General features: G+C 35.9%; 1 protein-coding gene across 8 annotated transcripts in view; it reads left to right on the forward strand.

Annotated features, from left to right (window-relative positions):
• The window catches only part of LOC129755635 (EGFR adapter protein-like), a 230159-nt gene that overhangs the window by 207857 nt on the left and 6305 nt on the right, over positions 1-15997 (forward strand). For all 8 annotated transcript variants that reach the window (XM_055752223.1, XM_055752226.1, XM_055752224.1 and 5 more), the window contains one exon: positions 5919-6300. In XM_055752223.1, coding sequence (XP_055608198.1) covers positions 5974-6300 — 327 coding nt within the window. In that variant the 5' untranslated portion in view covers positions 5919-5973. The remainder of the gene's footprint in view (positions 1-5918; positions 6301-15997) is intronic.

The following is a 15997-nucleotide window of genomic DNA, read 5'->3' on the forward strand; positions in this document are numbered from 1 at the left end:
TTTCAAATCATTTGGCCGGAACAATTTTGAAATTCTTCTTTTGTCACTAGGAGTTTGAACATCACAGGCGGGGAATAGAAAGAAAAAAAAAACAAATTTTCAATCAATTGGAACAACTTGGACAAAACCTTGCATGCACCAAACTTACTTACAATCTACATTTGACAAAACCGATAAATCCAGTGATTTGAGATCAAAAATTTTAAAAATCTCTTATATACAAAGATGATACGATTCTTATCTTCTACAGTTTGACTTTCGCTATTTATCGAAGGATTTATCAATTTTATTATTAAATCATCTTAAACTTAAATTTTTTCCGCCATTCGAGATTTTCGCAAAATTCGAAGGGGTTATAAAAGGAGAATTTTATATATATTTTTTTAAAACGAACAAAGATATGGGTAAAGGATTTCAGTGAAACTTTATGTTTCTTTGAATAGATCTAATTTACTTAACTCTAAGGCGTACATCTTTCAAGGATAAGATGGTTTGAATCTTACAAATGCTTAAATAACCGACCCACAGAAAGTGTAATATATATGCCGTGACCGGTTTTCGATCTCATGACCTCTGGCTTAGGAGACTTGAACGCTTTTTTACTTGTTAGCTTATATTTGAATAGATCTGTAATTCAGAAATCTTTTTGAAATTCAAAAACAGGTTCAAAGTTCAAGTTTTAAATTCAGGCACGAAATTCAGATTCAGAATTAATATTCAGAATTCAGCTTGTTATCGAGTTATTAATAAAAATACCAAGTGGATAATTTTGTTGCGATCACAAAAGATCGCTGTATTATAATATTGATTGTCAATTTAATTTCAATATTTCATTATATCATTTAATATTATTATTTTTGATCAAAGTTAGTTTATATACACAATTCAGCTAAAATACACAAATATAATGTAGAATTTGAGTTTGAGTCGAAACTTTTTTTTTGGAAAAATATATCTACAGGTTTTTTTTCAACATGGAATTGATTTTTATTACATATTTACTTAAATAATATTGCAGATTTTTAAAAAGTCCTATTCCAAACTTAAATCTTAAATTCGGATCAAGTTCCACTTTTAGTTTAGAAAATTTGATTTATTTCCATCGATGATTGATTTTTTTTTTTGGCTCCTCAGTTTGATAGATTAATCTAATTTTAATTGAGCATATAATAGTTATTTTTGGAAAAAAGGTTATCTTAAAAAAAAACTTATTTAATTTTCGAGTTAAATGAGCTATATTTACCGGACTTTAGTGCAAAATTTATGATTTTATTCATCGATGAAGGTAGATTCTCTTTTTTACCTAATGCTCTATTATAAAAATTTGGCTTACCATTTTAAAAATAAAGAAAATATTTCCAAGAATTCCACAACAATACTTTATTTGGGAATCTAACCAAATGACCCTTTCAGAGTTCAGTTTGATTGAAAAAAAATTTTAACGTTTCAAAAGTCAAATAATCATTCATATTTTAAATTCAAAACTGTATTAAAGATTTTTAATTCAAATTTAGATACATGATCTATATATATAAAAAGCAATTTCTGTATGTTTGTTTGTTTGTTTGTTTGTTTGTTTGTCCTCTATAGACTCAGCCGTCTTAAGAGCTAGAGAGCTGAACTTTGGCATGGATAATCGTTAGGACCAGGAAGGATGAAAAATGTTTTCAGATTTTTGGATGACCCCTTCTGAAGGGGATCGTCCATACAAGACAAATATTGTTTTCACGATATTGACGTTATTTTTCGTCGGATGGTGTTGTAAATTTGCACATGAGTGTGTTGAAAGACAAGCAATCGATTTCAGGTGTCAAATTTTGTGTAAGGGGACAGCCAAAGGGGTCGTCCATATTAACTGTTCGCTGTTTTTGTGATATTGACGTTATTATACATCGTATTCAGATAAAAATTGGTACACGATAGTTTTGAGTGGCGTGCAATCGATTTGAGGTATCCAATTTAGTGTATTTCACTAAATCAAATTTCAGATATCAAAGTTTATATAAGAGCCCTCGAAAGGGGTTTAGCTTTTTGGCAATAATTGCTTTGTTATGCAATGATTTAGTCGAAATTTATACACGTGGTTTTTGATTTCTGATTTCATATTTAGTAGCAGACGACAGACGAAGTGATCGTCCAATATTTTTGCAATTATTAATTAACAATGAATCTGGAAAATGCTTGGCAATTGACTTTCATACAAACTGTTCATGACATATTCCAAGTTGAAAGCGAAACGGAGTTCGTATGGGATCAGCTAGTTCGTTATAAAAATTACATATTAAAAGTTAGTTTGAAAAATTAGAATAAGAACTAAAAATGTTCGTTTGGTGCACATGTATTAGAAGCAACCATTTCTTTAATTTTTTCACTAATCTTTGACAGTTTTCTAGGTTGTCTTAAAGTTGATTCATAGTTTCTGTTAAAGTTAAACATTACTGTTTTGCTATGTTTCGAGACTCTTATGAAGCATTTTTTCCCTTGAAATTAGCTTTTTGAGTATCCTTTAGTATCACATAGATAACTGCGCCAGCTGCCTGCGGTTTTTATGTAGTTGTTAGAGTTGAAGTCACCTTGGTGCCTTTGAGTATGCAATAAACCCCCGAACAGCTATCAAAGAGCACCAAACCAATATACTAAATTGCTTCGTAGCGTACAAATCTTACGTATTGCGCGAATAAAATCTCTTTTTGGAATCAACTATTTTAGCGTGTTTGATGTGGTTTATCAGCAAAACATCAACTCCTACTTTTCCATGGAATAATTCAAATATGAATATTCAGCCCCTACCTTTTCCCTTTTCATTATTTTAATAATATTTTAGGAGAATATTTATATTTATTATGCACGTCATACCTAAGCTTTCCACACATTTTTCTGACCGTATTCAGGACGGCGAATCCGAGCTTTTTTACCCAACAAACCTGGCACAATCCAGGCATTGGATTTTGAAATTTTCTGTTAAAAAACTGGGCAACACCCGGGCTAATCTGATCCAAATCCAGATTTTTCTTATGAAAATGCAAGAAAAAAATTAAAAATAAACACAAGAAATTTTTTTATTGAGTCACATCAGCGGCTTTCAATTCAAATTTTACATTAAAAAAAATGTTTGCACGTGTATTTCGCTGAACTAAGCTAAAATAATCTAACATTATGTAAAAAAATGTAGTTTTGGTTTGGATTTTGCTTTGATTTTGGATAAATCCGGGCATTTTTCTTCAATATCTGGGCAACCAGGCCGGATCGGGCTTTTTTTTGAACAATCATGCAGGCCCAGATAAAGCCAAGCGATCTGGAATGCTTAATCATACCTACACTCAGGCAAATTCTTATTATAATTTTCATAAGATACGTCTTATGAGCCCCAATCCGGATCCACGTCACTGTAAAAAAAAGAAAGAAAAACTATTAAATTTCGACAAAATTAGTTTTTTTCCTTTATTTCACTTCATTTACCTTCATCCGTTCGGAATTCCATGGCATTTTTGGGCATTTATGAATCAAATACCGCTTTTAGCAAATAGCAAATTTTGCTCGTACGGTGCCTGTGTAGAGCTTCGAAGTTAGAACCTCTGCGATTTTACGGCAGAGGTCGGAACTTGAGTTCCCATTTTCGACAGACTTTCACTTTTTACAATCACTACACAGCAAAAAAAAAATTGTGTAATTTTAGTCCGAAAACGATGCACGAAAACGGAACATCGATTTTGATGTAAAATTCTATCACGATGTATTTTTTTCAAGAATGTAATTTTTGAGGCGTGTAAATTTAGATCGAAAACAATGCACGAAATCGGGCGACGAAAGCCGTCGTGTAAAAATACACGGGAATTTAAATTTTAAAATTCATTATCGTAAATATTAGAAACTAATTATTAGAAACTTTGCTAAATATTCAGGTTTTGCTGTTGTCTATGAATGAATACGCTGCTTTTAAAATTTTAATTTTGCATATATTTCCAAAAATAACCTAAAAAAAAAATACACCATCACGCACAGCGTCAGCCTGGAATTTTTGTTTCATCTGATGATTCCCAGCACGGTGATGTTATACAGATGGCAGCCACCAGGATCCTCGATTCGTCCCAGAACACCATTATTTTTCGGTCAATGTCACCTCCGCCTGATGAAAATTTCTCCGAAAAATCACTGCCGCTGCGAAAAATCTGATCTTGCTGCAATGGAGAGAAAACTGATTATTTTAACAGCATTCTTTTTTCAATATGACATAATTATGAACTTACCAGCTTTTGAAGGATTCTGGAAATGCTAGAGCTACGCCTACGACTCGTTTTCGAATACTTTACTTGTTTACTTTTTATCCGACGCGCGCCACACATTTCCATTTAATTTTAAATCAAACATACAATTTTACACTGTTTGTGATATAAAATTCATCGACCGCTTGATTTTTACATCACGGAATGTTAAAGTTATAGCACAACAATGTATTTCTATTCACTTTTTGAAAAAAGACTAAAATTACATCAAAAGGAGTTGAAAATTACATCGTCTCCGATTTACACTTGTAAAAAATTAGACTACTCGTGTTTAAGATTCCGTATACTTTTAGAATTTTTTGCAGTGTATCATCACCTCGAGTGAAAACAAATAAACTTAAGCCGCGAAAGAAAGGAAAACAATGGATCTGTCATTATTTACATCGTTATTGATGTAAAATTATATCTTAATGTTGCTTTCTAGATCATGCAGTGTAAATTTATTGCATAGAGTTTAATTTTACACTTTTTATTTTAAAGCGATGAAAAATAGACCAAAAATAGTTTGAAATTACATCGTTTTTGAATTACACAAGGAAAAAAATAGATGCCACACATTTTAGATTGCGTATAATTTTAGAAATTTTTTGCTGTGTAGGATAGAATAAAATAAAAAGGATTTTGTCATTCAGTTTTTTTTCAGAATTCATAAGATTTGCATACTAAATGACGTTGATAACTCTCTGGAGCCACCTTTCGTATACTCCTCGGATGTGTATGATATTTAAACGATGTACTTCTTGAAAACGAGAAACTAGATAATTTCAAATAGGTCAAACTCTACACAATTCGAAAAATTCCAACACGGTTGTTTTTTATGAGCATTAATCAATTAATGCTAATGAAATCGTAACTCTCTGGAGCCACTTTTTTAATACAATAAAAGAACTTAACTTCCCTGTATAAGCTCGCTAGCAACCGTATCGGTTTGTCCGGGATTCCTAATGCGAGTGTGCTATTCCACCCGTTCAACTGAATGACTGGTTGACTGACTGACTGAATACAGCATGGTGCCTTGCCGACAGTGCGACGAGACGAGCCAGGGCCAGGACAGACGATGCGATGCGGGCTTGCAGATTGATAAGAGTCCATTTCCCAAGAAAATCCATTCACGGTTCGTTTCCCCGGACACACAAATCGTAACCTGCTTCTGCTCATGTGGCATGAAGCAGCAGCCAAGAGAGATTATACGCACATGCATACGAATGTGTATGGGGAAGATGTGTTGTTTTCCCGAGAACATGTTGATGGTTTGTCTAATGCCAGTCACTTAGCTACTCGTCACTCACATTTGCGCTAATCAATTTTATCTTGTGCGAGTTGGGGCACTTTGTGAAATGTGCCTTTGTCTGGCCTCTGAGTTGAGTAAGGTCCGCAAGTGGAGTGTCGGCTAGCAATTAATTTTATTGAATTCCACACTCCGGCGAACACAAAGGCTAGTTTCAGGCGTTCGAACGGGAGGAAATAGCTTGGACGGTCAGAAGTAATAAAGTCCTATTTTATTGAGAGTACATGTCACCGTTCCGAGCCATAAATCCTAGCAATTCCAATAATTTCCGTTGTTCGATAGAATCCCATTGACCTAATGCCCTTTATATGTACCTACATGTTTCTCTCTGTGTTTTGTCTTTCCAGATAATGTCTTCGCCAAACATCCGACGATACTGAATCCGCTGCTCTGGACATCATCATGAATTGTACGGCACTGAATAGTAATCAGATCGAAACGACTCCGAACAACCATCCCAGGTTGGGGATTCCGACCGTTTCCGTTTCCGTTCCGACGGGTCCGGCAGGTGTAGCCGCTGGATCAAACCAAAAGACATCCTCCTCGGGTAGTGCGGCCAAAAGTGGGTCAGCGCTGTTCTTCCATCGGACCAACAATCTCCGGATCGAAGCCGAGCGAGCGGCAGCAGCAGCAGCAGCAGTCAATAATGTTTCCTCCGGTTCCGGAATTGAACCGATGTCACCTGCTGAGCTCAACAATTGCCGCCGATTGCAGGAGAAACCTCCGCTGGTAAGTTGAAAAACAAACTTAGGATGTTCTGAGATAAAATGTTGTTGGTGTGTTTGATTTCCGTTTTATTGAACACGTAATGGTACCTTATATCAGGGCCGTAGGAAGAACTGCCTCATAGGGGGGGTTATGGTGACAAAATTTTACCTAGAACACTTTTGCTTGAAAAATGCATACATAAAGATTAGTGGAAAAAAGTGATACTGAAAGTATCTACTTTTTCGTTAGTTAGTTCTTATATATAAGTAGTTATCCATTTAGAATCATTATTTCGAAAATAAGTCCTAAAAGTGATAATTTTTTTTTAATTTAAAAAAATATGAATGAATCTTTAAGGCTTTAATTGAAAAAGAAACTTATTTAAGGTTTAAAACAGATTTATTTTTGACTCTTGTAAACTCGATACATTCATATTTTATTTTAATTTTTTTTAAGTATCTACAATATAAATAATGTTTAACAACAAACAAATAAAATATATTCTCTGAACCCAAAGATGAATTACAAGTTATTTTATCAACATTAAATTATCATTTATAATTTATTTCATTATTGAAATCCTGTAAAAAATTGAAACATAGATTTTTCAAAGATCGCAATATATAAAATGAGTTTAAATCTTATTTTATAATAGTAGTTTTTACCTGTTTTTTGTTTTGTTTTGGGAAATTTTGAATTTTAATTCCGAATCTGAATTCTTCATTTTTAACCTGAATACAAATTTTGAATTCCTATCCTGACTGAAAACTCCGAATGATGAAACTCTAATATTTTATTTCTGGATCATCATTATGGAAATTTGAAAGTTTCAATTTGGCATAAGAATTAAGAGTAAATATTTCAAAACCATATTTTTAAAATGATTTGTTATTTTAAATAAATTTTAATGATGTTTTTAAAAGGATTTTTTATTTTAAATATTTTTTTAATATTCCGGAATGATGAGTTTCGAACATGTCAAAAGAATCTTATTTTAGTTTTCAACTGAAAATCAAGAACTATCAACTGGATTCAGATTCCGAAATTCCGGAGCGGACAACAAGTTTAGATTTATGAAAACAAAAAATGGTACCAGAGCATCGGAAACTATTCAAACATAAGCTCACCAGATATTTTCCGCACTTATCCGGGCAGGGAAATTCTGGGTTATTTTATCTAAAACACTTGCAAAATCCGGGCACATGATTTCAAAGTTTGAAATCCATAATCTGGGCAGGAATTCTTCAATTAAAATCAAGAAGAAAAAACTCAAAGTAGTTTGTTTTCATCGGAACACAACAGTCAGTTTATTTTGATATACTTTGTAAAAAAAGTTGTTTTAGACGCAAAATACAAAATTGTTATCACAAAATTTAAATTTTTCTTTTTATTTGCAAATAAGTAAAAACTTTCGGGCAAAATCCGGGCAATAAGGCAACCTTAGTCAGTCTAATCCTATTGAAAATTCGATATTGGAGACAATATAAGGACTGTACCCAAAATTTATGCATAAACTTATTATGTGAATAACTTTTGATAGCATTTTTCGAGTACAGTCTTAAACATTTCATCAACAAGTGAAAAAAGTTTTGAAAATCTATAGTCGAATTGTGGACCTGGGATAAGATTTCGAGGTTTTGTTCTTAGTTCTGAGTCGAAATTGTTATTCTTGATTAACTTGAGTAGTTCATCGAAATTTTATTATGAATTTAAAATTTCGAGTTTCGAGATGAACATTTTGCTTGACATTTTTGGACCCTCATGGGGGGGGTTTAACCCCCAAAACACCCCCCGTTCCTACGGCCATGCCTTATATGTTACTACTATTTTTTAAATGCATACCCGACACACATGGCAGAAATGTGATTCGGCAACGTTAAACAAAATCCGAACTCTAATTTTTTATGTAATCGCAAATTTAAATCCAAAACGAAGATTTAAGATTAATTTCAGGGCTACGGTATGGTTTCCAAAGAGAGAGTAATAATTCCATTAAAAATACTAATTTCCTATCACTTTTCACACATTTTCAGAGATAGATCAGAATACGAGTAATTTCGGAATTTGAAATCTGTTTCGCAGAAGATCTAGTAGTTGGTCAATTTTTACTAGGTACGAGTGGACTGTATAGATTAAAAAGCAGACTAAAGTGACCGAAATAAAAACGCTTGCCTTCGTTAGAGCTCCTCTTTTACAAGTGTCGATTATTTTCTCTGAACAGTGTTGGCAGAATGATAGAAGCTTCATAGTTAATCTGTTTACACATAACTAGCATTATCCCGAGCTTGTTTTGATGATATTTCTATATCGGCTAAAACATCTAGAAAACACACCACGGGGTAGAACGCCAATACAAATGTACAGAACGCACCATACCGAAAGGGTGGTAAGAAATAGAACAATGATTATATGGAATGTAATAATCAAAACATCAAATGTTTCATAACACGTTCATCGTGTTTTTGTTAACTTACCAGACTTTGGTAAAAAAAAATAGGATTGCAAAATTATCGAATATTTCGCGTTTTATAACTTTTTAGAATCCTTATAGGTAAAACGCCTTCAAGTTGGCAACGAAATTCAATTTCTTGGCCAATATCGCGGCGAACATGGCGGCAGATGACTTTTTCGAATCAAATATTGGTGCACCTTTTCAACTTGAAATTGAAAATGGATGAAATTTTTATATTTATGCATTCTTATCGTCATTTGGGAGACAGCAAATACATGACATTTTGTTTTGATATTCAGTTTTTCCTAAAAGTTAACAACATTCAAAATTTGAGCGTAAAACACGTGGTCTTGCGGCATTCTGCCTCAATTTTTATATGATTGTGTTTAGTTAAAATTTTTGGAAAGTCAGTGAAATTCTATTAAATATTTAAAGTCTTCCGAAAGTGCATACAAGTGGAAAAACGATAAGCTGTAGTTTTGTCAGATTGCGCAGACTGGTTGACCATGAAAACTTATATGTTAAACATGAAATATAACAAATTTCACTCAGCTTCGATTAATTCTTCTGTTTCTAAGAAATTAGGTCGTTTTAGTGAATTTTTCACCTGAAAAGGGATAGAAAAGCTTGTTTGCCATATTAAAATTCAAGAAAGTCATCTTACCCCGCTGGTGCGTGTTGTACAGTTTTCCCCTAGATTTGATTCTTCTCAAAAAAAAGTTGCCGATTATCTAGCCAATTTTCCTCCCATTTAAGCCTCATCTCCGATGTTATCCATGTGATTATGTCGGGCATTGGAGTCTGAGTTGACATTTTCGGACGGCTTCTACCCTTTTCAGCTAATTCGTCAGCTTTGCATCAATACCTACATGACCTGGGATCCAACACAAGGTTCCTTTAAATTTTTGTAAATTTTCTTCAAATCTCTTGCACCCATGGATGAAGAGATTTTCCAGACTCCACTGCCTCCAAAACGCTAGCTCAGGCATGTCAAACTCGTTTAGGTGTGCGGGCCGCATTAAAAATTTTCTATGACGTAGAGGACCACAGCCAAAATCAGTTAAATCGGTTCATTCAGCTTTAGTTTTTTTGCAGTAATATTTTACATAAAAATCAGTTGTGTTTTTTTTGTGACAATTTAAGACGGGGCTACGCGGGCCGCATTGACCAAGACCGCGGGCCGCATGCGGCCCGCTAACCCCCAGTTTGACATGCCTGCGCTAGCTGAATCTGGGAAAATGACTACCGAATATCATGATTTGTGGGCAATCGTTCTAGGTGCAAATAATAACGCCATAACTTCTGCCGAAAAAATAGTACACTCTTCCGGTAGTTGATAGCAGATTTCTCGATTACCACTTGATATTTAAATAGCGTTGTTGAAGGTTGTTTTAGAATAGTTGGACTGCCTTCTGGCTACTCTCTCCTCCTTTAAAACTTTTTTTTTAATCGACCAGTATACATTGGGAGTTTTGGAATTCCACGGTTGAGTGCAAACTGATCTGGATTTACAAACATTGGTAATATCTTTGCCAGTTAGTGATTGGAATGCTTGAAGTGTCCTTCGTGAGGTAGGAGTGATTGTAGCATGTGGTTGTTGTCATGCGCTCTATTAATCGGTAAATCCACGGTAGAATTTCGCTTTCTGCATGAAGGAATAATATTGGACTGCTCCGCAAGGCGCCAGCAGCGATGCGTATACCGAAGTTATAGTTAGGCATAAGTAGTTTTAGCGAGTTGAAACCTTTTCTCCCTAAAGTGTTAATGTGCCGGAAGGAAAGTTTTTCTCCTTAATAGTTATTCGTGGTATCGTTTTGTGCTTTCTACTCTTTAAAATGTGAAGTATGCTAGACTTATCCGAAGAAATCGTGAAATTTATCCCGTCAGCCCATTCGATCACTTTTGTCACAGCATTCTGCAATTTTTTTTCTAACACTTTTCACTTGTGCCCCTGATGCAAGTAACCCTATGTAGTCAGCATAAACGAAAGTTTGCACTCCGCGGGGGATTCTTTCGAATAACGGCTCCATGGCAATAAAGAATAGTGTTACAGCGAGAACTGATCCATGCGGAGCTCCATTTTCTATGAATTTCAATTTGGATAAAGTTCCACCGACCAGTACTTTGAACAATTTGTTTATTAAGAAGTCTTGTTTATTTGTTTATTTGTGTAAAACATCAACGAATCACTAAAAACTAGTTAAATCATCATAAAAACTAGTTAAATCTACAAAGTTCTCGAAACCATTAAATTTTTTCTTCGGAAAGTAGTCCTTGAAGCGTCGAAGTCGAAGTACTCGGCGAAGCGGTTGAAAGTTCTCAAAATTCCAATTAGAGCGCTGTTGGCTCCGTAGTTGTTCAGCCGGATGGGAACATAGAGCTGTAGATTTTGGTTCCTTAATCCTCGGGGTCGCACACTGAGAGGAATAGCCTCCAACAGCATGGGAGAGTCAATCCTCGACGCAAGGAGATCCGCTACGACTAGAGCACGTGCAGCGTTACGACGAATTTGAAGCGTTTCTAAATCAACTAGGCGGCAACGGTTTTCGTAACTGGGTAAACGAAACGGATCTAACCAGTTCAAGTGTCGCAGGGCATACCGTATGAAACGCCGCTGGATAGCCTCTATTCGTTCAGCTCCGTTCCGGTAAAATGAGCACCAAACTGCAGATGCATATTCAAGCGTTGAGCGAACTATGCTGCAATACAGACTTTTTAGGCAGTACACATCTTTAAACTCCTTTGTTACGCGAAATAAGAAACCAAGACTTCTAGACGCTTTATCGAAGATGTAATTCGTATGAGTCTTAAACTCCAGCCGATGGTCTAGGATAACGCCCAGATCGTTGAGGTGGTCCACCCGGGCGATGGATTCGTTCCCAAGAGTGTACTCTGCGTGAAGAGGTTTTGGGCCGTCCAAGAGAGTGAGAACATCGTTAAAATAGATGACAAAAACTATCGGTCCCAAGTGGCTTCCCTGGGGCACACCTGAATAAGCGGAGAATTGTCTTGAGAAAAAATGTCCAGTTTGAACTGATAACTTGCGTCCCGTTAAGTAGCTTCGAAACCAGTCCAGTAGGGATCCACAGAATCCTAGGCGTTCGAGTTTAGCAATAGCAATATCGTGATTAACTTTATCGAAAGCAGCAGACAGATCAGTATAGATGGCGTCAGCAAATTTGTTGTCGTGGATCGTTTCGGTAGAAATCCGTGCTGATCTTTGAGGACGAGAAAATCGGATCCAGAACAACCAATTCGAACCTGGACCCGTAGATGATAAATTTTTAAAGCGGGCCACAGACTACACAACATTTGTACAAATGCGATGAAATTCGATGAAATGTTGTCGCTGTAAACACGATTTGCATAGTGTATGGCACTGCTTGAATGAGCGCCCAAGCGGTTGGAGTAAAATCGGTCGGGATCGAAATATTTTGTACAAATCATCCTCCCAGCCGGGGTGGAGAGGGTTTTTTTTGTTGCTGTTGCTGTTTTCGCCAGCAATCGTTTGTGTTCGCGTGAAAAATGTTTGTATAGTGTGTGGGCTAGCCCAGATCAAACAATCGTCGTGGGATCATCGAATTTGTACAGGCCATTTGTGTAGTCTGTGGCCCGCTTAAGCTTTGCTGTCGCCTTTTATATGGCTGCGTCATCGAAAGCAATACCGTTTAAGGAAGAGTCTAGAGGTGTGATATTTCCCACAGCCAGTTGCTCTGAGGAAATGGACCCAGTTGTGAAAACGCTGGAAAATTTCTCAGCAAAGAGGTTGCATATTTCAAGATCGGTGTTCCCTGTATGGCCGTTCAAAAACATTTGAGAAGGAAGCCCGAATTCTTTCCGCTGATTTTTGACGTACTTCCAGAAAGATCTCGGGTTGGTCTTAAAATTACGCTGTAGCCGGTGGAGATAGTTCTGGTAGCAACGCCTACTGCTTTTTTGTACGCCGTGTTCAGCTTGCGGTATTCTTCCTTTGTGCAGAGGACTTGTGCTTGCTGATGATTTCAATCGATTCGTCAATCAGTTTGGACGCGTTTTTAACCCGCTCCCGGCCCGCGCGTAATAATTAATTAATTGTTTTTTTTTTTTGCTTCTAGTACTTTTCGCAAGTTAGCGCTTTTTTCTTTCTGTGCCGGTGTTATAATAACAATAATATATATAAAAAAATGAGTAAAGTTTGCGAAGTGTGTGAAGCTGATTCTTCCGCTGAAGTGCTGTGGTCATGTGTCGGGTGCACCCGGTCATTTCACCCCTCCTGTGTGGGGGTATCGTCCCTGCGTGGCTCACTCCGTATCAAGAAATTTGACAAAAAAACGGTGGATCCATCCTCGTTTTTACTTCCATGCTGTGAGTCATGCCAGTCGCTGGTATCCACAACGTTTGATTTTAATGCGCTTGCTGAGCAACAGAAGCTGCTAACGAAGCAAATAAATGAAAACACCGAGGTGATGCACCGACTTGCGCAGAAAGGTGAAAGACCGAGCGATATCCAGCAAATTTTGGAGAGCATAGAAACTTTGCTTAGCGATCTTAAGGAACAGATGGCCTCCATAAATTCATCCTCTTCAAATTTAAAAAAATACATTAATCAATCGCTGACCATAATTAACAATGACATTTGTCAGCTTAATCAGCGAAGCATCGAATCAGCAGCCATTTGTACGATGCATAACAATCCATTGCTTGAAATCGACATTATAGGTGAACTAAAAATATTGTCATCGAATGTTGATGAGCTTAAATCGAAGATTGTTCAGGCTCCCACTTTGCCTGATTCACTGCCAAGCTTAGAGTTTGAATTGGATTTAGTAAATGCTGATAATTCAGGATGGCGACTATTAGGAACCACTAAAATTTGGAAAGCTGACTGGAGTGAATATGATGAGCGAAAAAAGCGTCGCTTACTTCAGCAAAAAATGGCAGATGCCGCAAATATAAGAAAAAAACAAAGAAAAAGGGAATACAACTCGAACAGTCATAATAAAAATAACCACAACTACAATAAAAATCGGTACCACAATCCCAACCTCAACTTTAACTGCAATAACAACAAAAACAACAACAACAACAACAACATTAACAACAACAGCAACAGAAACAACAACAACAACAATTACATTCAAATACCTACTGACCGTGAGCTTCTTGCTGCAGCGAAGGTTCAATTCTCCAGACCTCCACCCAGTCATCGACCAATTCACTTTCAAAGGGGTGAAATTCTTAATCCGTACCCAACAAGTGCTGCATCAACAGTTTCAACACCTATCGCTCCGCGCCCGTTTAATTTGTCACCGTCTGGAACTTTTTCGGCCCCAGTATGCAGTTCATCTTTTGTCCCAGGGCACGAACCCGTGGCTGTGCAAACGTCATCGACTGCTCCATGTCAGGCTTGTACATGCAGACATTCGTGTTTTGCCAGAAATTGACAGACCCCTTGGAGGACAACAATCATCTTGAAGAATCGACGACTCTCCATCAAGGAGAGGTAACTAACTTTAAAGAGACAATAATTTATTGTCAAAATTTTAATCGAATGCGGAGTGCAAGAAAAATTCATGAAATTTTAAAAAAAGTTAATGGCTGCTCGTATGACATTATTTTAGCTACAGAAACAAATTGGTCTGAAGATATAAAGAGCGAAGAAGTTTTTGGAAGTCGATTCAATGTTTTTCGAAGTGACCGCGATTTCGAATCAACTGACAAAGAATCTGGTGGTGGTGTACTTATCGCAGTTGAAGGCACTCTTTCCTCTGAACAGCTTCCTAGCAGTAAATGCGCCGAGTATGAAGATGTCTGGGTTAAAATTACGATTCATGAAGAAATACATATTTTTGTATCTGTGTATTTCCCTCCAGATATGGCTAAAAAAGACTCATATGAAAAGTTTTTCCGGACTGCTGAAACCATAATTGAATCATTGAAACCTGAGACTAAAATACATATTTATGGTGATTTTAACCAGAATTCCATTGATTTTATTGAAGATGTTGAAAACTCATCGATATTGCAACCGGTTATAGGTGAGAACGTAACATTACATTTTATTTTTGATAAAATAAGTGAACTAGGATTTCATCAAATTAATCATGTTCGCAACCAGCAAAACCGCTTTTTAGACCTATTGTTCACCAACTGCACGGAAGATTTTTGTATTGAAGAAGCTGCAGATCCATTATGGAAAAACGAAAAATTTCATACTGCCATAGAGTATTCACTTTTTACTGATCTATATAGACAGCGCCCTAGTGGTGCCGATTTTGAACTCGTATACGATTTTAAAAACCTGAATTATTCTGATTTTGATATGCGTTTCAATGATATTAATTGGCAAAATCTTTTGAAAGATGAATCAGATATGAATGTAGCTGCTGGTTTATTTAGTAGTAATCTATATACAATTATTGACGAACTCGTGCCTAAGAGAAAGAAAAGAATACTGACAAGCTATAAACATCCAGCATGGTACACACGTGATATAAAACAACTCAAAAATAAAAAGCAAAAAGCACATAAAGCCTATAAGAAAAATAAGAATTCGCACAATCTGAACGCATACAAAGAAATTTGCAGAGTACTTGATGTAGAAATATCGCTAGCTTATAACAGTTACAACGCAAGAGTAGAGAGCAATATTAAATCCGATCCTAAAACCTTCTTTAGCTATGCAAATGAAAAAATGAAAACATCTAATTTTCCATCACGTATGCAGTTTGAAGACTTTGATGGATCTGACAGTGAGGAGATTTGTAACCAGTTTGCTCGTTTTTTTCAAAATATTTACAAAAAATCTAATGCTTCTCCAGACTTAAATTATTTTTCTTATCTTCCTGAACGAGTAAATGACGTTAGTGTTGAAAATATTACTGTGCAAGAAATTTTAAGTTCCCTCAATAGTCTTGATGACAAAAAAGGTCCAGGTCCTGATCAAATACCTCCACTATTACTTAAAAAATTTGCTACTTCATTTGTTAATCCACTATTTTGGCTGTTCAATTTATCTCTTAAATCAGGAGTCTTTCCGATAGCCTGGAAAAAGTCATTTTTAATCCCAATATTTAAATCTGGTAAACGATCAGACATAAAAAATTATCGAGGCATTGCTATTATCTCATGTATCCCAAAGATGTTTGAGGCGATTGTGAATCAAAAGATGTTCAATCAAGTAAATAATCGCATCTCCAATAACCAACATGGCTTTTTCAAAGGTAGATCAACATCTACCAACCTATTAGAATTTGTGAACTTCTCGCTTGGAGCTATGGACAGATG

Source organism: Uranotaenia lowii, chromosome 3, assembly GCF_029784155.1.
Source record: "Uranotaenia lowii strain MFRU-FL chromosome 3, ASM2978415v1, whole genome shotgun sequence".
Classification (NCBI taxonomy): domain Eukaryota; kingdom Metazoa; phylum Arthropoda; class Insecta; order Diptera; family Culicidae; genus Uranotaenia; species Uranotaenia lowii.